Source organism: Pyxicephalus adspersus, chromosome 8 (genome assembly GCF_032062135.1).
Source record: "Pyxicephalus adspersus chromosome 8, UCB_Pads_2.0, whole genome shotgun sequence".
NCBI lineage: Eukaryota > Metazoa > Chordata > Amphibia > Anura > Pyxicephalidae > Pyxicephalus > Pyxicephalus adspersus.
The window spans coordinates 66,363,931-66,390,022 of record NC_092865.1 but is presented as its reverse complement, the minus strand read 5'-3'; the positions used below and the strand labels follow the sequence as shown (position 1 = coordinate 66,390,022).

The 26,092-nt window shown below is 39.1% G+C and overlaps 1 protein-coding gene across 1 annotated transcript in view; it reads left to right on the top strand.

The window, feature by feature from the left end:
• SYN2 (synapsin II) overlaps positions 1–26,092 on the top strand; it is a 193,362-nt gene that overhangs the window by 99,474 nt on the left and 67,796 nt on the right. Inside the window, exons 2-5 of the mRNA XM_072420996.1 lie at positions 17,393–17,450; positions 18,958–19,049; positions 20,579–20,735; positions 22,090–22,179. Coding sequence (XP_072277097.1) covers positions 17,393–17,450; positions 18,958–19,049; positions 20,579–20,735; positions 22,090–22,179 — 397 coding nt within the window. The remainder of the gene's footprint in view (positions 1–17,392; positions 17,451–18,957; positions 19,050–20,578; positions 20,736–22,089; positions 22,180–26,092) is intronic.

Sequence of the window (26,092 nt, the reverse complement as noted above, 5' to 3'; positions counted from 1 at the left end):
TTTTTTTCAGCCACAGACTGCATAATTGATTTTGATTCATAAAACCACCCTATAAAGTAGAGGATATGCTGAAAATAATAGAGTTTTATACAAAAATACATAAAAATGATCCACAAATGCATAAAAGTTCATTGTTATAAATAAAAATAGAATGTATGTGTGTAATGCCCAATTAAATTATTTTTTGTATATTCATACCTGATCTATGTACTGCTTGCGCACATAAAAGTATTTGGACTCATCTTTCATCTTCCAGGTTTCTTTTTTGACATAAAAGATAAAGGATGTATAACACAGTGATATGGGACACAGGCCAGCAATTGGACTACGATGACCGATTTTGTGTCACTACTGCTGAGAGGCTGAAACAGATACAGGAGTCGTGCCAGATGAAAGCTTTGCATTACGTGCTTTTCTCTGTGTTTTTTTTCTTGACTGCAGCAGCAATGTTGGCAGATATGTTGATGCACAGAGAACATTTGCTGTTATTCTAACTATGAGTGTGATTTATTAATGGAACTTAGGCTGTTCACTTATCTGGGTGAATCATCACCTTGTGAGGGATAATTTATTTAGTTTAGTGAATGCGGTGATTGTTTTGCAAAAAATACCCAAACGTGCAAGGAAATCCACAGAACACAGGATTTCTTCTTGCACAGAGTTGGGTGGTTAAATTCAGAGAGAATAATCTTATTTATTAAGCTAAGTGAAATTTCCCAGGCAAAGTGATAATTATTTTTAATTATGTTACAACCAATTATTCTTTACATGTACTGCATCCCTTTCCCCTTTTTTCTTCCAAGATTGTGACCCAGGCTTACATAGCATACAGGTCTGTGTACATTACATGTCAGTATGCATTCATTACATAGACGCTTGTGTACATTGCATGGATCAGGGGTCGGCAAACATTTATGGGCACTAGGCCATTTCAGGGGTGGGCGGGAGCACAGTAGGCTGGGCTCTGAGTCTCGCCCAAATGGCTCAGCCCATCACCAGGGAACACCTCCTGAAGTGAAATCCCTCTCCTCCGTATGCATTGTGGAGGGAAGGGATTTCCCTTCAGGGAACGTTCCCTATTTACCGCAGCGGCAGAAGTATTAACATTGGGCGCGATAAATAGGGGAGCCACAGGAGATGGCTCCGGTAGTTCCTAATGCGCCCCCGGCTGATCCGCCAGCCGCGGGTTGCCGGCCGGCATTAGGCCGGATCGGCCAGGGGGCGTTAGGCCGGAATGAACTACCGGCTAGGCCCTATCTGGCCTAAAGGCCGGAGTTTGAATATAGATGAATGTGTACACAATATACAAGTCTATGCATAAGGCATTGAGGTCTGTGTACATGGCATAGAGGGCAGATTATTCAAGCCTGAGCACACTATATATATGTCTGATTACATGGCATACACATATGTGTACATGGGATAGACATTATACAGGTTTTTGTATATGACATACAGATCTGTGTACATGGCAAGAAATCATTTCTGGTTATTGGAGAGAATTGACATTTTTATTTATTATTTCATACATTGGCTCAGTATCCCTACATACTTTTCAATACCTGAACCTACAATACCGGTGCCTGCAGACTGCAGCACCATCCATTTACTGCCATTGTTAAATCAGTTGTCGCCAACCTTTCGGACCTCAGGGATCACTACCTTCATATTTTAAATCCCACGCATGCATGGGAAGCTGTGTGTCACTTAAGCTACGTACACACGTCCAAAGGTTCCTGCCCGATAATCGGCTCTGGGCCGATATTGGACGAGAATCTGGCATGTGTACAACGTCCATCATCTGAACGTCCGTCCCGGCGAGTCCACGGACGATGGACGACCAACAATCCTAATGCAAGGGAAGGGGGAGAGCGCACAGCAGGGGGGCGGTCCACCATTCTCCCCTCTCCATAAGGCAGAACAGTGCTGTATGTACAGTGCTCGTTCATGCATCGTGCAGTCGTTAGTCTTTAGGTCCTCTCCAACGACAATACATGCACGTCTGTATGCAGCTTTAAAGGGAAAAAAACTTCCCCAGAGTGACATTATGATGCCAGAACCCCCCCACTTTCCCATCGCAGGTTCAGACCTGCTTGCTCAACATCCTGGGGGGCAGTATCACAGGGCTGGGGGAAATCAGGGGGGGGAATCAGTGGGGTCAGTAGAAGGACCCAAATGGGGGGCACCAAAATTTTCTCTCAGACCACTGGTTGGTGAATGCTGAGTTAAATTGTGTTTTAAGCCATACCCTGCTGCCATCCCCTGGCAGAATTCCTTTGCAGTTTGAATCTAGTTGGGAAGATTTCCCCTCACATACAGACAAACCTACAAAGGGGCGATCAACTTTTAGACATTTGTCACATAGAATAAATGTTACCAGTGGGAGGTTCCCCTTACCTTTTGTTTCTGGGGACAACTGTAACATATTGGATTCAGCACATTTGCTGCTGAGGTGACAACAGTCATCATAAAAGACAGAGAAAATATCTCAAGCGTGGGCACAAACAGCAATAATATTGGGCATCAAAGTATTTAAGTATTTACAAGCAGTAAAACGTAATGTGCTGCAACAAGATAGTGGGGTGTGGCCACGTTCAAGCAGGGGTGTAACCAAGCTCAAGCAGGGGTGGGATCGAATTTAGGTGGGTGTGTCTAATAAGATTTGGCACTAATAGGCAAATTCTAGTGACTGGTCCACCAGTGACAAGCAAACCCAGACATATTTCTCCTCATATCTTTTATAATATATTTTTACTCTCCCAGAAGTTTTAAAGTTGGGAATTCTACATTAAACCTGAAATAGGAGCTCTACATCTGTTTGTTTTTACAGTATTTAATTTCCTATGGAGGAGGACACAGCAGGGTGCCTTTTCATAGATCTGTGCATACAGCACATTTGTTCTTCTGTCGCTCAAGTGAATCATTAAAGATAATTTCCACTGAAATTTGACATCTGTATTTAGTTTAACTTTCTCCTCTACTACTTTCTGAGTCTCCCTAATGAGAATGACAATCCCCTAGATTAAAAGAAGGATGATCAGTGGATCCTAGAAATTAGCAATGATAAATTTACTTCTTTACTGATCAATTATACATGTATTGTTTGCTAATACATCACATACTCGGTTTTATTCTGCATGTTTTGTGACATGTTTTGTTGATGTTTCACAGTATTTACCATATATAAGGTCAATTTGTGTCTGTAAGATGAGTTTCACTATAGAAATGAAGTGCAAATATAGAAATGAAGGTTTATAGAAATGCTCAAAACAACATAAATCCTAAAACGTAACCATTGGATAAATGTGTGATTTTTCATACTCTAATATTAACTATTAATATTATTGTTTTTAATACTGTTCTTGTTTTTGTTTGATATTTTACTGAAGTTAGTTCCAATATGACCACCAGGTGGCAGCCTACTGCCATAGATTTTGTATTTACATATACAGTGTTTATTCTGCATCAAACTTTGTTTTTATACAAAATATTTTGACCTTGTGAAAATGTTTAGAAACATAGTACTTTCACTTGGAATGGTAGGAGAAATATATGAAAAGTCATAAAGAAATGTTTTGATTGTGTAAAGCTTTTTTGTATGATTTATAATTACTGTTAGAAACAGATGTTTAAATACAATGGGTCAGATTTAACCACCTGGGCGTTACACTGATGTCTAGGTTTCTGTTCCAAAAGCGTTACAGGTTTTAATGAATTTTTTTTTTTTTAAATTGTAGACCTGTAACTTACAGAAATATGTCCGAACAGGGTTCTAGTAGATATCATGAATATAAAAAATGTTTGAAACACACAATCATGTAAAAAAAAAATACTTTTAATAAAATTAAAATACACAAAAGTCAGCTTAAACACGAATACATAAATAAATGAAAAATACTGAAAATGCGATAATTCGGTATACTGTATAGTAATATTTTTCTAAAACACCTCCCTAGTGTCCGTCACATACCTATAGACAAAACCACATAAATATATTTTCTATTATTTTGTTTTGGATTGGATACAGAACTTTGTATTGAATCCAATACAAAATATTTGAATTTCCCGCTACGACCCCCATCGACGGGCGCACGCACGGACATCATCAGGAATCGCCGAGGGACACGTACGCGAACGCCGGGTATTCTAATTCTTTCCAAACTTCCATGCAAAAAGTGTTACATTTTTTGCATGGAAATTTATTTTCGATTGTAGGCTATAATTCACTGAATTACTCAATAATTATTTATAATTCACCGAATTACCGCATAACTTACCGAAATATGTCCAAAATTTTATAAATTTAATAATACATTTTTTTTTTATAAAACATAAAAAAAAACCTTTAAAAAAAAAAAAATAGTGTATAATGTAACTGTACAGTAGCTTATATAATATATATATATATAATACAATTATATATATATTATATAAGGATTTCTTTGTATTGGACTCAATACAGCTTTTTTGTATTGAGTTCAATGCAAAGGAACTCAATACAAAATTTTTCGAATTTCCCGCCCCACCTTCCTCCCGCACCGGCGCATGCAGCGACGTCACCGGGAAACCCCGGTGATCGTCACTGCACTCGCCGGCTGAAGACAGAAGAGGACAGACGTGTCCGGAGGAGCGGAGGGAGAAGGAGAGTATTTTTTTTTTTTTCTATCCAGCGATCGACGCTGGACAGAACGGAGGGAGAGGAAGCCGGCCGGCTTTTTCTTCTAAGGAGAGGACACCCGACGCTGGAGGACGACGCTGGAACACGACGGATGGATGATCGCAGCGGGACCAGGTAAGTGATCGCTAAACCCGAACTTTTCTCACTGTATTTTTATACAGTGAGAAAAGTACGGGCTTCTCGATAATAGTAACTTTTTTTTGATGGGAAAAGTACGGGCTTAACGGTTTGGAGGTTAATAAAGCTCTTCAAGGCTGGAGAGGATACATATTCACTTTTTGTGGTTCCAGATATCAGTATAAACCCAAGTTCAAGAAATTCAAGTTTTAAACTAGAAAATAATTTGTGGCTCACCTCGCCTGTGCCAAATAACTGTTCCTATGTGATCGGTTTTCATATGGAGGGAGTGCACATGAACTTTGATTACTGCTGATCTGCTGCAGCAGGGGTAGGGCAAGCTTCTACCTAGGGAAACCATGGATTATTGGGATTATTGATCTGAATTATTTAGTAGACATGAACCTACTTTGATAAATTGGGCCCAATTTATGAGAGCTCTCCAAGATTGGAGAGAATACACTTTTATCAGTGAAGCTGGGTGATCCAGCAAACCTGGAATGGATTTCATCAAAATCATTTGCAATGGTTTTGAATCCTGGACCCAGATCCATTCCAGGTGTGCTGGATCACCAGCTTTACTGATGAAAGTGTAGACCTTTCCAGTCTTGGAAAGCTTTAATAAAACAGGGCCATTGTTTAAAGAATATATTCTCTTTGCCAAAACAGTACCTTTAGGCTATGTTCAGACTGGCAGTAAGGTTGCGATGAGGTTACCACTTTTTATGCTCCTTAACTGCTTTTTTGGATGAGACGCTACATGTAGTGCCCCACCGATGGCAGACCATTAGGAATAAATGGGGGGCAGTGAGTGATTCAATATAGGAGGCCAGATTGCTGGCAAGATGCAAGCCATCAAGAGCTGCTTACCTGATGCAAATTCAAACTTAGCCCTACTACTTTTTATTGATATATTATTATCTTGTATTTATATGGTGCCAACATATTACACAGCACTTTACAAAGCCCATATACATTTCACCAACTGTCCCTTAGAGTAGCTGCCAATAATTTTCCCGGGTAGTCATATGTCATTCTAACAGTTTAGGTTCATTTTTGGGAAAAGCCAAAAAACCTATCTTCATATTATTGGGATGTGGGAGGAAATCGGAGGAAACCCAGGAAAACTCACGGAGAACATACAACGTTCATACAGATAGTGTCCTACAGTCATCATAAAAGATATATTTTTAAGTCTCTGTTCCAATGTCTCCTCTTGCTTTGGTTGACTACAATACACACATTTTAATAATCCTTCCTGTAATATAGTAACAGCTACTGACACAGCTGTCTTTAAGTGAGTTTATTTTTTAATCTGCCACAATTGTTGGGGTATGTTTAGTTCCATCTTAGCTTAATGGACGTCTTCTGTTCCAGACACTTCAATACTCTGCATTAGAGAGAATGATAAGGTTCTTTAATCAGGACAATGTCAGGTTTGTCCTGTATGAAGGTTACTCTGTAATGAAGGCTGATTTCTGATTGATGCAGCTAATGTACGTGTTGTATTTGTGCCAGTTGCATCCTATTTATAGGTAACTGTAACCGTTATTGGGTGGAATTAGAAGTTCAAGTCTCCTACACAAGGTTAAAGAGAAACCATGAAAAATGCAACAAGCATGGTCTGTTTTATTCAATTGCAAATAACAAAGGCAGACTTGTAGAAATAAACCAAACCCTAATGATGTGAATAACCAACGGTATAAAAAAAAGGTCAGAGCTAAACAGGTTCTGTTAAGGCTGCAAATTGCTATTTGCACCTCAGCCCACACCAATCTATTACTAATATTATGAAACTGTATGTTTTATGCTAAGCACAACTCACAAATAAACAGCCACATAAATCATTTGAATATGAATGTGCTTTTATACTTTGCTTCCTTTTTATATGCTCTGTATACTCAGTGTTTTGTTATTTTTGTTTGATAAGTGCAAATGAATACCAGTTATAAGTACCTTATCTGGCGAGCTGAAAGTTTCCATCTTAGGGGGGATATAGATAGTGGATGTGATACATAGGGGGTTACTTTAGGATGAAGGTGCCAAGGCTACCTGCACTACATTATTATTTATGCTGCACTGCATGATTATTCCAGACCGCCCCATCCTATATATTGCATTCTGTGCTCCCTGTTCCACATTTACCCATTCTGTACACATTGCTGTACATTTCCTTTTCTATATTACAACATTCTGTACACTTCCCTGTATATTCATTGTTCCACACCACTTAAATTTGCACGCCACATTCACGTGCTTGAACAGCCAACCACTGTTTCCGTGTTCTGCATCCTTAAACCTGAAGCTGCTAGTTATAGGGATGAAGAAGAGTAGGGACATGAGAAGAGGGCTGCTTTTTTTATAATTCATTGGAAATTATGTAGGTATGGCTAGATTGTTAAAGCTATGTTGTCAAGAAGGAAAGCCAAACAGAAAATGACTCGAACATGGCCATGTACCCCTTAAAGCATGATGGAGATACTGTTTGTAGCTATCAGTCTATTAGTGCCAATCCTAGGGGTTGGTGCACAGGTGGAGTCTTCTTCACCATGTACCGAGCATGTTGTCCTCAGCATGTAATCCTGCACTGCTCTGTCACCTAAGTACAACAAATGGCTGTCAGCCTAGCTGAAGTTGGGCAAATGCGTTTTTACAAGAGCCACTTATGATGGGGTTGGATTTGACTTCAGAAAATCTCCCTTGCTTTAGACCTTGGGACAGACTACCTGGCAATATCTGACAGACAAATCAGATGTTTGGTCTAGTTCAAGTCCGAGGTCTGGCAATCGGGGAGAAAGTTTGGCAGGTGACTGAAAGAACAAGAGCACATCCAAGCTTGTACCAGTGCAGAATTATCAGAAGATGGGTTAAAAGTCGTAGACTGTGGCGTATAGGAGCATGCAATCTCTACCATCGTTCAATTCTTGGGTCTGAGCTTTTGTTTGCCAGTCCCAAACATTGCCATGATGTCATCCACCCACATTAGCTCCAATGTTATCCAACACCAGTGCTTATTGATGGTTGACTCATCAAGCAGAGACTTGGCATGGTTGAATCCCTGAATATATCTTACTGAGGGGGCAAGCTATTAGAGGAACTTCCACTTTGCCCCCAATGACCAGCTGACAGTTTCTTTTTTAACCATGTGGTAAGGTCAGGTAGTGACTACAGCATGACAACACTAAAACATATCTACCATAAGACAGTGTAGGGTTCTATACATGGAAAGTTGAAGGAGTTTTCCAGGAATGTAAAAGGCACTCATACGGATAGTGATGGCTGTTTTTATAGCAGCCGAGTAAATACATGCTAATATGTTTACAGGAGTTGCTCTACCTATTGGTAAACCCATCGTGGCCATTGGCTAATATGATTCTGGCGGCATTACCCCCAGGTCTGTAGTTGTGAAAGTTCTGTATTAGGCTTGAAAGGCACTTACATTATTATTACACAGTATTTATAAAGCGGTGACATATTACACAGCACTGTCCAAAGTCATGCCACCAACTGTCCTTCAAAGAATCTCACAATCTAATGTCTTTACCATAGTCACATTAATACAGTCTAAGGTCAATTTTGGGGGGAAGCCGGATAACCTAACTGCATGTGGGAAGAAACTGGAGTATCCGGAGGAAACCCAGGCAAACTCTATGCAAACTCTATGCAGATAGTGTCCAGTGGGACCCAGCATTGCAAAGGCCAGAGTGCTAACCACTGAGCCACCGTGCTGCCCATATATACACATTGTTCTAGTTTAGTGGTTGACTCAGCACTCCCAAAGCTCTGAATCACGACTGCTACCATGCTGAATGGATACACTTTGTGGTTGTTGCTGCAGCTCGGGGCCTCTCCAAGTCAAGACTTTAAAGATAAGCACAGTGGTCTTTTTTGAGATGAGTCTGCATAAATCATTTAAGGCGTGTAGTTTAATTTTTTATGTTGGATATGAAACATCAGTGGCACAAAGAATTCCCAACATAGTTTCTTTACAGTTTGTAAATAAGCCCTTGAACATTTTTAATATTGCAAGTTTAAAATATTAAAGCACATATTGCACAGATGCTGGGAAAGCAGATCATTACAAATTCTAATTTGGTGGCATTGTGCCTAAGGTTTGACCATGCAAGACTTGTACAGAAGGTAGACATAGCTCTGCTCATTTACATACTAATGGAATAATTTACATACAGCTGTGTCCAATTTGCATAAATAAGGTTATTCCGAGGTGCTCTCTCCTAGAATGATCCTTCTGAGATGTGTTTGGGCATGTGATGCTTATTTTAGCAATTACATGAAGTCTCAGGTATGAACAGGACTGGTTTCATTTACACACAAACCTTGACCCTAGAAATCTTTACTTAAAGGAAACCTGACAAAAGAGGAATATCAGCGCTCCCAATGCTGGTAATTTGATTGCTGGCTATCTCTGACAATAATCATTTCAGAAGGACGGACTATCGCTGGGTACACACTGACAAATCCGCTGTGAATTTTGTACTCAATTACCTTATTTGATGGATCTTCTGATCAGAATTCAATTACACATTTGCTCCAAATATTGTTTTTCCAATATGATTAGATTTAGAGAGAAGGTCAGAAAGCAATCGGTCGCATTTGCAAGATTGTTTGTATAAAATATACAACACTTGTTCATCTCAACCAACAGGAGGATCACTTAACAACTGAGGTGCAAAAATCTGGTTAGTAATGACCCAATAAGTGACCCATCGAAATAAATTTTACTTCTTGTTTACTTTATAATTGATTGTTTTATTGTCTGTGGATAGTATAATGACTACCTTGGTAAACCAAGGCTACAATTAAGCATGCACAAAGTTCTGATTTAAATCTGACTGTATTTGTGCATTTGTTAGCTCATTCAGTGTAAAGTAATTTATAGCCCAAAAATTGAATGGGGCACAGTCCTAAAACTGGTGTAAATATCACGCTTCCAAGACCATTGCCAAGGTAAATAACTGTGAGCACTCCCATTGGCTAGTGTTTGTTAGCGATGACCCTGCCCCCTAACAACCACCAACCAATGGGAACAATGCCAACTATTTACTTTCACAACTGGCTTTTAAGCCAGATATTTACATTGCTTACAAGCTTGTAACTAATGTAAATATCAGGCAATAAGCCCAGACAGTATTCCTGTGACCATTTTGTATTTTGAAACCGAAGTCAAACCCATACCTCTGCTTGGCTGATTGAAAAAACATCAAAACTGGCAAACTCTGACAATTTTCACATTTCTGATATGAAAGTTTATTCTGCACTAGCTTTGTCATTACATAAGACGTATTACACATATATTTTTTGATTGTAGTAAACAAGGATTTATTTGGTAATAATCGTCATGTTAAAATTACTGTATATAAAAATATAATCTATAGACAAAAATATACCAAAAAATACAATTATTTTTCTACTTAGTTTAAACTAAAATATTGTTAGCATAGATAACAGGATGTTTAAATTCTTTGGTGCTTTATATTTTATTCTGTTTAAAATTGCACTAAAATAATGAGTCCAGTACAGAGCAATACAAAGTCATTTTCTAAAAAAAAATAAGCATTTTTTCCCAATTTTACACCTTTTTAAAGTAACAAAAAGGGGTGTACTTATAAAGGAGTGTATCAGACATTCACTGAAAAATTCCATGGTGAACTTAGCAAAGTGAATTATAACCCTATATAGGAATTTTCACTTAGCTTGGAGGATAAGCTGAAGCTCTGCTGATTTCAACTATCCAATTGTGCAAATAAAAAAAGGAATTTTCTCACATTCACTAAGCTAAGTAAAGCAGTTTGATAATCCACTTTACAAAATAAACAGCATAAACTCATTACGTATTCAACCGCAATGTTCAAATATTAATGGTTAGAAAAATAGAAACAAACCAAAACAGAAGGAAAGAAAACATTAAATAAAAATCCAATAAATAAATAAAAGAAGAAATGCACATATAACATCTCCCTGCTTTAATGGCAGCGTGGGATTAATAACCTCCACAAATGCATGGTTATTAGTCTCATACGTTTTCAAGGAAGACCGCTAATTACATTATAAACCTGAATTCCAGGCAGAAGTAAAAACACCAATTACTGCGGTTATGTGTTCATTAGGAAATTATGAGATATATTTATAATACAACTAATGTAACTACCTGACCTATTATTAGCCTCTGGTTGTCCCCTGACTTTATCATTCTGACTGGGCGGGGGTGGAACTGCATTAGGGTCTAATCTTATGTGCTGCAGTGCTGGCTAGGATGGCAAGGAACTTTCTTACAGGAGAAAAGAGCAGAGCGAGGGAAAGAATATGTCATCACTGTGCTGATTCTATGGACCTGATTTATAAAGCTCTCCAAGGCTGGAGAGGATGCACTTTCATCAGTGAACCTGGGTGATCCAGCAAACCTGGAATGGATTTCTATTCCATTTGCTATTTGTTAGTAAATGTTAGACTAGTAAAGATCTATAGCTAGCCGAACATCAATTATATGTTTGGGGTAAGGTATCCCAATCAAACTGGATTGGGTGCGAAAGCCTTCAGTATCAAAATTTGTACTACATTAGAGATAGGCAAGAGATAGGCTTCTACAAAGGCACCATAGGTTTACAATAATTATATAAAAAACAGTATAAGGTTATTATTATTTATATACAATAACAATTATTTTAAAAGCAATAATAAGCTTCCGTTACGGACTGATATGATAGTGGACTGTATAAACACTATATAGAAAATTGTTTTACAGACTTGCGTATAGCTCTTAAGACAGAGAGCGGGGTCTTATCCCGACGCGTTTCGCCCAAATAGGCTTCCTCAGGGGATACAGAGACCCTAGGACTGTAATAATATTTAGTTAGATATCATAGTTTGCAAAAAAATATATAGTTACGAAATACATGAACTTTAAGATAATTAATAGCTCATCACGGCTGGTAATCATGTACAGTCATTTATTTCTGTAATAATGCAGATATATTCATTATAATTTATATCTATGACTAGATCTTATATAAATATATATATATATATATATATATATATATAATTTCAGTACATTTTGTCTGTATTTTGTTAGTATATTTGTTGGCTCACAGGCTGATATTGGATGCAACTGGTTGCTTATAGTGATTTATCATTTTGACAGTTACTTTTTTTTTTAATAGTATGAGTTGGCCGATGATTTTTGTTTTTCAATTGATCCACTTTATCTTTTTGTCCTAATTATGTTTTGTAACTGATGTTTTTATAAAAAAGATTTTAAAATAAAGCTGAACTCAGGGCACATAATCAGATACTGCTGCAGTAGCAGATCCATCATCATGCAAGAATCTGAAGAAAGAAATGCAAACATGTTCTGCATAGTGAAATTAGAAAGTAGGATCCGACATTGTCACAGCTTAAAAAAAAGCCATTTTAGCAGAATATCAATATCAAGCTGGAAAGGGGAATGTGAAATATCTGCTGTATATTTACCATTCAGAATGATATTTGCAGGTACATCTACACTAAGATGGACAGTAAAGCTATCTTGTATTATCCAAACATGTGACCGTCACTTCTACATACGCATGTTGGACCTACCTTTACAAAACTATGGAGTTGCTCTAACAGTCCCCACACTTTCGGAAAGTGTGTGTATATGAGAATTTTAGCCCATTTAGCCAAAAGAACATTGTGAAGTCAGGTACTGTTTGGACTAGTAGACCTTCTACTGGCATTCCAAGTCATCTCAAAGGTATAGGGTTGGAGTCAAGGCCTGAAGTCTGAACAGGCCACTCAAGTTCCTCCACACCAGGCAAGTCCAGTCCAGGGGCCAATTGCAGCCCATGTTCAGATTTCCACTGGCCCGCAGCGTCTGTCATAAAATCAATAATATGCGGCCTGCCAGCACTGTTGACCACAGTATAAAATACACGTACAAAAAAACTATTTTATGTTTCATTGGAGTTGATCAACTGCATTGCAATTATCGGCCCGCTACTCTGCAGGCATAATCGGCAGAATGGGAGCCCCATGTGTGCACAGGGAATACCCTACGTCATTATAGTGGGCGTGTGCTGTGCGGGACCTGGATGGACCACACCCACTCTGATTCCAAGAACGTGCTCTGCACAGAGCCTGCACTGACACCAGACTCTGCACAGGGAATCCCTCATGTCACCCTGGTAGGGGTGTGCTGTGCGTGACCTGCGCAGACCAGGCCTACGCTAACCCTGAATAGTTGGCCCCCACACATTTTCACCTCACCAAATCTGGCCCTCTTTTCAAAAAGTTTGGACACTCCCGCTCTACACCAAACTCCTCAAACCAGGTCCTTATAAACCTAGCTTGATGCACGAAGACACAGTTATGCAGGAACACAAGTTGGCACAAGGTTGGAAATGCATAATTCTCTAAAATGCGGTAGCATTAATAGCACTCTTCACTGGGACTTTGGAGGATTTGAATTTTTGGTTATATAGTTGTAGATGTAATATTCAGATGGCCGTATATTTTCAGCCATAGAGTGTAGCAGTTCACCAGTTATTTCATACAAAGGCCCTGTTTACCCTTTCAGTTTATGTTTAGTAAAGTTGTCCATAGCCGACTGTTTGAAATCTTACCATTATGGTACTGGTATGCATTTCACAACAGAGGTCAAATGAGATGACTTCTATACAATGCTCCCAATGGACCCTTTGTCTGCATTACATTACGTCAATAAAATGTTATGGATTGCGCATTTATTCTCCTGCTTTTTCACCATTCAAGTAATTTAAGTAGCATCCTTTCAAATTATGTACAGTGCATGTGGAATCACATGACCAGTGTCCCCACTAGCACTTGCATGCTTATTCCGCCATTTATTGTTCTCTGCTCCACAAAACAAATGCAGAATGCCATCTGTGTGAATATAATTTAGGTTTATTTGCCGTTACGTTTTAAAAAGGTCTGTGTAACCCTCCAGACTACATCCTATAATATTATTTTGAAATAATTTTATGGTATTACACTCTTTTAAATTACACACTTTTATTAACTTTACAAAGCAACAGCAAAGTTAATATTATGTTATCTGGCTAAAGTTTCTTCCATGTTGCATTTGATGAATATCTTCAATGCCTTGGGCTTTAGACACAGATACGATTGTCTGGGATGTTCCACCCACTGGTTAAATTGGATCTGTATGTGAGGTATAATGGTACTGCAGGCTTTATGGGAATCAGACTGTTTTATTTCATCAGTCAAGAAAATTGCTGCTGTCTCTGCTGATAATGAATATGGTTCTAAAATATTATTATCTGAGCTTGTCGGGACTTTTTCTTCTAGCTCAAGAGGACATAAGGACATGTCCTTATTTTATAGACAACAAAGAAAGCCAGAATATATAAGTACTCATAGCTCCTATATCATGATCCAGGCATATGAAAACTCAATTTATTGCATACCTATCTGTTCCCTGCTGCTAAGATGGTGCTAGCAAAGTCCTGGTGGTTCACTATCCCAACTATACCCCAGGTTAAACAAAAGATGTCCTGGTTGCTGGTAAATGAAAAATTTTGAGCTATACTTACCAATTTCATGAACTGTTTTCAGGGGGTGTGGTCACCTTTGATTAAGTATTACATGCCAATGGGGTGGGAACAAATGAATTTGGTGCTATAAAGTTCCATATCCCAAGATCAAACTCATCCGTAGGGGCATCATTGTTAAAGACTGTAATGACCTGACCACCTATCCTATAACCCCCACCCTTCCCCTTCCTAGGTTCTCCCTATTTTCTTCCCTTTCCATGCTAACAGGGAACAGACTGACAGGAAGAAAGGACAAAGAGCCAATCGTGATCGATCAATGTGTTGTCTATTAGTGTTGATGTTCGAATTTGGGTTGTCCCTATATTCGATCCGAATTTGGCTGTTCAAATTCGGGTAGACCCGACCCGAAAAACACGAGATTCGACAGCAAAAATTCGGGAGGATAAAAAATAAAAAAATTTTTTTAAATTATTTATTTCGTATGTGTTTTTTATTTTAAACTTGTTCTTTTTTATTTTTTACAGGTTATCCGACAATGACATTATGAATCATAATGTCATTGTGGGATTCCTGGACCGTGGGAACTTTGCGGTCACAGCTAATTGAAAGCAGGTTGCCTTCAATTAGCTGTAACCGCAGGCAATACCAGGGCAATAGAGGTTGAATGGAGATACGTAGCTCCATTCAGTACCTCTACTGCTCTGTGATTGGCTGAGAAATAGGAAACCCTGATGACAGCTCAAGCAATTACTGATTACCCTGATTACTCCCGCAGCCCTAGAGGAGCTGTGACATGTATTCTGTATGTGTAATACATGTCACAGCTCCTCTAGCGCTGCAGGCGCGATCAAGGGAGCAGAGCTGTCAGCATTGTAAAGTTCTGCTGATTGCTCTGCTCCCTGATTGGCTGAGGAAAGGGAAATCCTGATGATGCTTGAGCTGTCATCAGGATTTCCTATTTCTCAGCCAATCACAGAGCACTAGGGATGAATGGGCACAAGTCTCCCCATTCATCTCTAGTGCTGAATGGCTGAGAAATGTAAAACCTCAGCCAGAACACTAGGGGTGAATAGAGAGGCTTGTCCTCATTTAACCCCTAGTGCCCTGCAATCCCTCACTGTCAGGAGGATTTCCAGGGCTGTGTTCATTGCAACCCTGGAAATCATCCTGTCATTGGGATAACCTGTAAAAAAAAAAAAAAAAAAGTTAAATTACACAAACACACACATTAATAAAATAATTTAACATTAAAACCTTGTCCTATTTTTTACTTATATTTTAACCCTTTCAGGGAATGAGTAAGGGGATTTATGGACCCCTGTACTCATTCCCCAGGGTGGGGCGGTGAAGATTTGGGAGTCTCCTTATTAAAGGGGGCTTCCAGATTCCAAAGTCCTGCTAAAAATGTTTAAAGAAGCCCCCATTGTTTTCAATGGAAGCTTTCATAAAAGCTTAAAAACGCTTGAAAAAGCCTTCCATTGAGTTCCTGGTGTAGATTAGCCCATGGGAATGCATGGGGACTTCAAACATGGGCTTTAAAAAGCCTCAGGTTAAATGCTGGGGAAACAGTCCGTGTAGACTAAAGCTCCATACACACGTCCAATAATTATCGTTAGAACGACCGATTGGCCAAAAAAAAGTGACCAAGGATGCCGACGAACGAGGATTGTCGTTGGAAATGAACGACCGCCACGGTGGATCTGATTGGTCGAAGATCTTTCACTATCTATCGTGTACGGTCGTTCAGTGATCGTGCATGTTTCTGCGGTACACTTTCTCCTTTACATGTCCCTCCCTGCATCGTTCAAACGATTGTATCTAGCGTGTGGACGCTGTTGGTGGTTTATATTTGAACGATCATAATGTTACAGCATGTACAGAATTGTGCACAATATGATTGTTCAAGTATAATCGTGCATAATCGTTGATCGGTCGTAATCGTTCATTTTCTAACAGTAATTATTGGAAGTGTGTACCTAGCTTTAGCCTAAAATTGATGTGACAGGTGCACTTTAATCTTCATGTGAAGTACAGGGGTATGTAATAGTGTTATGTATCCTTTTATAATGTATCTTTTTACATCTGTTTGGAGGCTGTAGAAGCTCTACACCGTGCTGAAAAAAACCCGAATTTTTCCTCCCATTGACTTTATTGGTGTTCGGCTTTGACATTCGACCACCCGAATTTTTTTGCTATATTCGAGCGAATAGCTGCTGAATCGAATAGTGAGCTATTCGACCAACACTATTGTCTATTCCTCAATGAACAAAAAATTCTCATTTAAGAAATGTTTTTTTTGTGCTATGTATTTTATATGATGTTGGCGATTGGTTATCCAGCCTCTATTAAGTTTTCTATTTCTCAATGAAATCTGCAGCTGGAAGGGGGGCACCACTGAATTCCTCAACTTACTAACTAAAAACTAAAAGAGAAAATTCAGTCATCATCCTTATACTTTCTGGTAGCAATGTATAAAGAATTTCCATTACTGTGCCCCCTTCTGAAAATGCTGGTTAACTTGCTGCAAGAATCTCCCCAGCCCCTTTTAGCTGGACGCACCACCCAGTGCTTTTCAGTAACCACCTGGCTTTTTTGGGTGGTTACTGGAAAGTTGAGTCATAATACAGGGCTGCCACCAGCCTACAGCTTCTTCCCATCCAGTTTACAAAAACAATCTGGGAAGACACTGGGCCGTAATGCCGAAACCTTTTCTCACTTGACAGTAATCACATAGAGAAGGGGGCTTTTTCCTCAACACAATATTTATGGGTGCAGAGTCCAAAACACCAGCTCTGAGCACCTCATGGTGATATATCAAGACAACTGTAAAGTTTTCTCATATTGAAGAAGTGGTATGGCTGGATTAGCAAGCCAAGTGACTTTTGTGGATAAGTGCCTGCACCTAGGAGGATATCTGCTTGTCGATTTGTCATATTATTTCATGTTATATTGGTATAGTACTGTACCTTGAAAGGTTTAATGCTTGTTATGTTCCTGTACTACATGTTTTTGTAGTGCACATGTTGCATTTTATACTTAGGTTTCCTCTGTTTTTGTTTTTTAGGTCAAAATGTTTCAGAGGAAAGAAGGTTCAAGGAGACTATGACATACGAATTGAGCAGGTAAGAGGGGAAGTATCATAAAATGTTTGATTTACCTTTAAAAGTGATAGATTTTAAATCTACACCTGTATAGAGAAATTCTTTTGGTTTGATTGGTGGTACTGGCTAGCCCATTGTCTTTCCAGGTTTCATTTTAGCATGTCTTATCAAATCAACAGGACTATACACATTAAAAATCAATCTAAAACATATATCATGACTTGGGTCTGACTCTGGTGTTGCTTGAGTTCTGATGGTCCTCCATACAGCAATAGGACCATTTGGTCAGGTCTTTGGAATTGGAGATCCTATCATCCAGATACATTATTGTGAACATAAAGACATTTAGTCTGATATAATAAAGCTCGCCAAAGCAGGAGAGGATACACTTTCATCAATGAACCTGGGTGATCCAGCAAATCTGGAAATTACTTCTATAAAGGTATTTGCTATCTGATCCAGTCTTGGAGCAGATCCATACCAAGTTTGTTGGATCACCCAGATTAAAGTGTATCTTTTCCAGTTTTGGAGAGCTTTAATAAAGCAGGCCCATTGGGTCTTACGAGGGGGTGCTGAGAAGTTCCTGGCTTTGCCCAGAAATAGGAGAGCCAGAGGTATGAAATAACACATTTATTCAACATATTCCCCCTGAGACTGATGCACTTGGTACGGTGTAGTTGCAGCTTTTCTAGACCGTTAAACAAAAGTCTCTCAGCAGCATCTTTGACATCAAAAATGTCCTCAAAACGTTGCCTTTTCAGGTGTTTCTTCAAATTCAAGAACAGATAATAGTCCGAAGAGGCCAGGTCAGGTGAGTAGGGGGGATAACGGACCAATTGGTAACCCAGGGTGTTCAATTTGGCAGCCACAATGTTGGACATGTGCGCAGGTGCATTTTCCTGCAAAAAAGGATCCCTTTGGTCACTTTCTAACATTCAAACATTTCGGCACCCACTTCGCTGAAAGCTTGCGCATGTCTAGGATAGTGGTGATAACAAACCCAACACGCTCCCGTGAGATGTCAAGTGTCTGGGCGATCGTTTTTGTGGATATTCAGCTCATGGACAGCATCGCAGGTTGCCTGCTCAGTTGAGGTTGGGGGCCCCCACAACGGTGCTTATCTTCAACGGTGAAATGCCCAGTCTTGAAACGAGATATCCAGGTTTTGACAGTGCTGTAGGAAGGACACTTCTCCCCCAGTGTTTGTGACATCTCAGTGTGAATGTCCTTTACTGACTTTCCCTGGAGAAACAAAAACTTCATGACGGCCCGTAACTCCAATGACGTGAAACTTGCTTGTGCCTCTGCCATCACAGCTTCTCACTAAAAGAAAAAAAACGTTTTAGATATTTGCACAGTTACATATTAGTCACATGTTAGATATTAGGCTGTCATATGCCCCCACACTCATTTTTCTATTTCATCTGGAAGGGAGCAAAGCCAGGAACTTCTCAGCACCCCCTCGTATCTTGTAACCCAAGATACTTGGGCTTGTTTCCTAATCTTTTTTTGTTCTCTTTAAACCCAGGCTGAATTTTCAGAAATAAATCTTGTTGCTCATTCTGATGGGACTTATGCTGTGGACCTGCAGACCTTCCGGAATGGCACCAAAGTTGTCCGGTGAGTCCAATTAAATGATTGTGTGCTATCCTCTTCACTTTGCACAAATTGAATAATCAGTGACATGGTGGACTTGATCAGCTATCTGTGGACTATTTATCAAAACTTTATATATTTGTTGTCAATGGGTATCTGCAGGTACAGATAGTCCCCGGGCTACATACGAGATAGAGGACTGTAGGTTTGTTCTTAAGTTGGATTTGTATGTAAGTTGGAACAGGTACGTTATTTTAATAAATGGAATTAGGACAGATATTTGTCTCAACATATTAGGCAACATATTAAGGAGCCTAGACATTCATTAATTTTTAGAGCAAGCTGTGCTTTAATATGCAAAAAGAAACAACTGCAGAGTTTGTCTTGGTCATTAAAGAGTTACAAGAGGCTGCAGAAAGAGCTCAGCCACTAAGATCACCCACAACCATAGCTGTGGTTAGCAAAAGATTTCTTCTGCAAGTCATGCAAACCGCATTCCTCCCCCCTTCAAGCCTTTATTTTGCACACAGCGAGCAGGGATGTCCTGCTCCTACCTAGGAGGATGTACCTCTGTCGCATGTCCCTAGCCCAGGGACTACCTGTATCTACTTTTCAAATATTTTTTATTTTTTATTTATCTATCGCCAATAGTTGACCTGCTGAGGGAAACAGTGCAAATCCAGATAATTGTCAAAACACTGAACTATTAGTCTACATTGCTTCGATGCATCTCTTTTAGCAGCCATTATGAAAATGCACTACTATTAAATCTCAACGTGGACTTTCCGATCTTAAGTCCACATAGAAATTTACTAAAACTATACCTAAATGACTATAACTATACATACATACATTTAATTAACTATACATACATGAAAAGAAAAAGAATAGACCAAAACATTTTCCTATAGGGTAAGTGTGGTATCAGAATTATCTTTATTATATTAAAGATATTAGGTAATATTTGTGCAGTACAGCATCAACTTTATGAAAAGTTGGCCAGGGACAGAAATGAATAAAAGACATTGTCACTGTTGCCTAATAGAAGGGTTATTTGTAGTTTATAGGAAATGTTGCTTTCCTATAAATAGTTTTGGTGTGCTGGTGACATTCTTCTTATAATGGGCTCGATTACAACGGCACCATCAGTTCTGGTCATTGCAGCACCTTCTTGCGAAAAATATTCCCTAGGGATCATATGTACAATATTCTATTGCCCATGACTTCTTTCTGAACTGCTACAAAAATTTTATGTAAGGTGGTAACAGGAGGGGTGGAGGACCATGGTCCGCACAATTAGACCCTGTCAGAAGAGGAGAGGACTATGATGATCATGAAGGCAAGGGACTGTGCTTGGTAATTGATTAGTCAAATTTTCAAGCAGTTTCAAAGACACATTGCAAGGTTATAAAAACTAATTTATAGAAGGGAAAACAATACACATGGGGACTGGAAATCTTTATTCCCTTATAAAAACATTTGCCGGTAAATTATCATAGTACATTCTGGTTTTGTGCCCTTTTAACAAATACAATATTTCTATTTATGCCTAGGTCATTTCGTCCAGATTTTGTCTTTATTCGACAACATTCCTTTAGTATGGCAGAAAATGAAGACTTCCGCAACCTTATTATTGGCATGCAGTATGCCGGAATCCCCAGTGTCAACTCCCTGGAGTCAATTTATAACTTCTGTGATAAGCCATGGGTGGTAAGTGCTGGGAGTATGTGTCTTGTCATTGTTCATGGTCATAGTCATCTATTATCTGTAAAAAAAACGATAACAGTCATGTGTGTTTAATACATATTTAATACCAGTATCCCAAAAACCTTCACTATTCACTTTCTACAACTGCTAAGAGAAAGCGAATTATACTTTACAGGCCTTTCCTGACCTATGTGTAGCACACACAAAATTCAGCACATTGCAGTAGTCTGAATGCCATTCCAGCATACCATGTTAGTGCAAGAGTGTTTTCAGATTTGAACCACCTGCACATTGCATGGGTTATTGAGTAAATACAGGTCCTATTCTACCGTGAGTTGTGGTGCAATGCAAACCATGAAACTTAATGCAGCAAACCATAACACACAAAAGTGTGTGTGTTTACACGTATAAAAGCAATGCATACTGTCAATCCATTCTAAATGTAATTTTGTTCCATTACCATGACCAATGTGCCATCAGGAAGATATTTTTTTTTTGTAGGTTATTTACCTAGCTTTGCAATTTGGCATGGGCATCTAGATCACAAGAGTGGCTGCGCAAGTTACAAATCATTTGGCAAATTCAAATTTAGTATATATTTGTTTCTGTTGTGTATTCAGCTGTCTGCTTGGAGCTCTCCCTTAAAGAGATCCTGGCAGGTCAATAAGCAAATCATAAGACCACTACCCTACAGGAGTTGGAATATTCCCTACCCCAATGGCCAGTGATTCCTTATCTTCCCAGTAATACAGTGATGTGATTGGTTCTGGATGGGAGTAGCCGCATGTGGTTGCGGAAAGATTATTCTGGAAAATTTAGCTGGACGGGTGAAACTGTACCACCCGCCCATAACTTTTAGTATTTTAAAGGGGTTCTTCGGGGTCTCAAGAAGACTTGGGTATACAGACAAAAAGGGCTAATCATGGGGCTCCTTTTTAGCAGGCTGTGGTTGGCTCTACCAGGAACTTGATTTCTTGGTGGAAGTCAGGAGAGTTATATACCCAACTGGGTGAAGCTGGTGGAGTAATGTGTTACGGTTAGTGGACACCCAAAGATCCTCTCTTGTCAATACTAATTGTTTATGTTTGGTCTATTGTTGTTTAATGCTATTTATTGATTTGTTTGTTTAAAAAAGGCTGCTGTGGTCAATTTAAATCAATGTCACGCAGTCAGTGTCTTTATTTGGGTAAATCTGGAGGGACTGGTATTGACGAATCCTTTATCCATGTGTATATGAGTTTACCTGTGCGAGGGTGAAGTATATTTCAATCTATATTTGTTTCTAAACTATTGTGTTGTAATGTTTTTATTATACATTATTACTTTTTCTAACATCATCTTAAATGATATTTTGCAGTTTGCCCAACTGATAGCTGCATATAAAAAGATGGGAGCTGAAAAATTTCCATTAATTGAGCAGACATACTATCCCAACCACAAGGAAATGGTACGTGCCAAATCAGTTTCTACATTGTTTGTTTTATGGCATTATTAATACTATCACTTATGCAATAAAGGAAGTATGGTCATCCAGTACTCTAATAAAGCATGGGAAGTGTGGTGTATGGAAATAAATATACCCATAAAATGGGGGGGGGGGTGAAACATATGCCGCTTTACTGCCACAATGGGTAAAAATAACAAAGGGACACCCGTCCTGAAAGCCAGCCACAATATTCCTGGGTCAAAAATCTACTATCTGCCCCAGATGTTTAGTATGCACTGCGGTGATCCTGAAGACCTGGCTACCAAGAGGGCGCTCAACTCGGATCAGGATGGGACGAGCAGGGACTAAATCAGCTCCCAGGACGTTAAGCAATATTCCTACCCCCCACTGAAGCGCTCTCTCACGCTTGCAGATCTGGCCTCAACTGCAGCTGATATAAAGAACACATTCACTGCAATGATTACCAATCTTAGGTCAGATGTACGCGCCCTATCTACCAGATTGGATGATACTATTAGTCCTGAAGCCAGAAGAGATCAAGCCATACCCTTGAAATGGCAATTCAGTTTACAATCTTATTGTAAAATCTCAGTACTCAGGCAGGTGCTCAGGTCCCAGGTATACAATGCTGTTGGTAGATCTAAAATAATTTGAAATAGTTTTGTCTGATACAGTCAGCTTTACCTAGCCATACACTTTGCAATATTTTTGGATGAAGTTGTATTTATAAGTGATTTTTTGGCAGAATGTCAATTGAAAATCAATCGGGCAGGGACATTTTTTGACTGGTTAACCAATCAATTCATATCGAATTTAAAACATTTTTTGTGTCACAATCAATATTATAATTCGATATATTAGAAAAAATATCCAATACCGAGCAATCAAAAAGAAAATGCCCTACCTATATTATTGCTGCACATCTTTAGGCAACCCCATATCCTTTTACTGTTGTAGTATGTGACGTAGCTTTGCAGACTTCACTCTTGGTAAAGGAAAAGGAAAATCTTAGGTCTGAAAAGTAACACCACTTAGAAAACATATTTTGCAGTGTTGGAGGAAAGGTGAGTAAAAAACAATGATGTTTTCTCCAAAAGGGTGGGAGGAGGTTTGGGCTATAAAAAAACAGCTTATAAGTAAATTTATTGTAACACTTGGCATATGGGCAGCATGGTTGCTCAGTGGTTAGCACTCTGGCCTTTGCAGCGCTGGGTCCACAGTTGAATCTCAGCCAGGATACTATCTGCATGGAGTTTGCAGGTCCCCCCCGTGTTTGTGTGGGTTTCCTCAGGATACTCCGGTTTCCTCCCACATTTCAAAAACATGCAGTTAAGGTAATTGGCTTCCACCCAAATTGACCTTGTACTGTAATAATGTCATATGACTATGGTAGGGTCATTAGATTGTGAGCTCCACTGAGGGGCAGCTAGTGACATGACTATGGACATGTACAGTGCTGTGTAATATGTTGGCGCTATATGAATACTCTGTAATAATGTTATAAAGTAATTTTGAAAATAAAATTTGTAAAATAAATTCACCAACATCATTTATAATTAAGTATAAAGAAGTAAGGAAAGTTTATAATACATTGTATGACACTACACAGAAATGGGAAACTATGTAGAAATGGGAAATTATGTAGAATTACTTCTAGAGTGAACTACACATAGCACAGAATTAGGTAATAATAAACTATTAGATATATGTACATATTATGTCATTAACTGACGAAACCATGAATCGTGTAATGGAAAACTCAATAATGCATAGCTGCATGACATGAAATTAGCTTATAATAATATAATAATATATCATTCAAGTAACCTAAAACCTTGAACATTACATACATACAGTGGCATAATGTAGCCATGTAACGAGTATGGAAATAAAAGTTGTGGTACAAAAGGGTCGTCCTCATCTTACCTTCAAATTTTCCAAGGCCTGGATTACCATATTTAAAGACTTTCTTTCCTATTTCCAACATTAAAGTAGAACAGAACAAAGAACTCATCTGTGCCAGATGATTAAAATTTGGTGCCATGAACAAGAGGCTCAATCTCGCCCCATCTTAAAAGCCCAAAACGTATGGTGACCACTATGGAGAATGACTTTCCTTGCAGGAAAAGTCTTATAGGCTGAGTAAACAAACTGTGATGTCTGCAATGAAACACTGCTGTGAAAGCCTTCAGAGTTGTTTAAAATCTCTCATTAGGCCAATTAAAAAAGACAGATGTTCTAGTACCTGCAGTGCCTCTTTCTTGGCTTACACTTTGTGTTTCTGTTTCTTGCTGTTTTGCTGATAAAATAAGCTTGTCAAATTGCAGTTACCCAAATCTTCTCCATTCTGCCTCTCTGTCCTTTCTTGGAAACTAGTCAGCAGGCAGAGACCATAGATATAATGCCCTTGCTCCACCTTTGGTGTAAAGTATTAGACCAGTAAATAATCAAGGTGTTGTGGTGGTATATCATGGCAACCCCATACCTTCAAAACGAGTAATAGTTAGGGTATAGACAATGGTTCCCTGGTGTATAATTTATAAAATTTTTAGATTGGCCAAATTTACCTAAAATGCATGCAAGACAGCTGCATTCTGTTTGATTGGAGCAATACTCTGTAGCTGTACCAAAGGCCATAGAAATCATATCATATATAACAGTAGTCCCCAAACTTTTGCACATTGTGAACCACTAAATGCACGGACTCCAAACTGTGCATGTGCGGGGAGCCGTGTGTCACTTATAGGGGAAGATTCTCCCCAGAGTGACTTCATGATGCCAGATTCCGTCCACTCCAGAGACACAACCCACCTATTTCTTTGAGACTACGATGTCTCCAGGAGATGTGGTCCGTGTCTCTGGCTGGTGTAACCCCCCAAGCGGGGTCCTTCTTCTGATCCTGTTGGTGGGTGCACCGGCCAGTCCGCCTGTCAGATGGCCGCAGACCACTAGGACCAGGGGTTGGGGACCTCTGAATTAGAAAATAAGAGAATAAAAGACATAGGAGTCCTCGGGCTATGGTTTAAAATGCATGAATGCAAAATATGAAAACATACCACAGAATGAAGAACAGTATAACTATAGCAAGGTCCTATAAAAGACTGAAGTGCATTAATTACAATATGTGAAGAATAAAGAACATGGAATGCATCATATTGTGTGACATAGTAATACCTTAAATAAGTGCCTTCTAAAGGACTCCTATGTCCTATAGGCAAAATCTGGATAATACTGCAGACTTCAGATCGCAATGATTTCCTGCCAGATAGCATTCGAAGTGGCTGCTAGTATAGGCTATGCACAATTATTCATATGCATAATATGCACTATAAATCAATATAAAATATGTCTTCTGCAAGCTATTGCATTGATATCTAATACGCTATGCTATCTAATATGCTAAAAACACATATACAGGATCACACAGGACCCATTCTACATAGGCTGGATATTATTTCTAGTACTTCTAACATAGGCTATGAAAATGCAAGGTCCGCTAACATTGTAGCTCAACATTCTTCAAGTAAAAATCATTTAGAGAAAGCAAGAAAAATGTGCTACCGGTAAATACAAACCTTGCTTTGGTTCTTTCCATGTAGTCACCATTGATATCACGGGGCCTCCTGAATCCAGGCAAGGCTAAGGATTCTTTTACAAGATGTCCAGCAGGATTGCATTGGAAAGATTAGAAATCCTCAGCAAATAAGTGATGCAGATAGCTTTAAGGTCCTGACAACTAGAAATGATAAAACCACGATCTGAGGTCTGTAGTTTTTTTGATTGGTGGGGGTCTTTTGCCAGGGGCACTGGTGTGCACCTACTTTTAGGGTGTCCTGCAATCACTATGTAATAAAAATTCAGCAGCTGAGAATCCACATCCATATGAGAGCCTAAATCAGATTGATTAATGTGG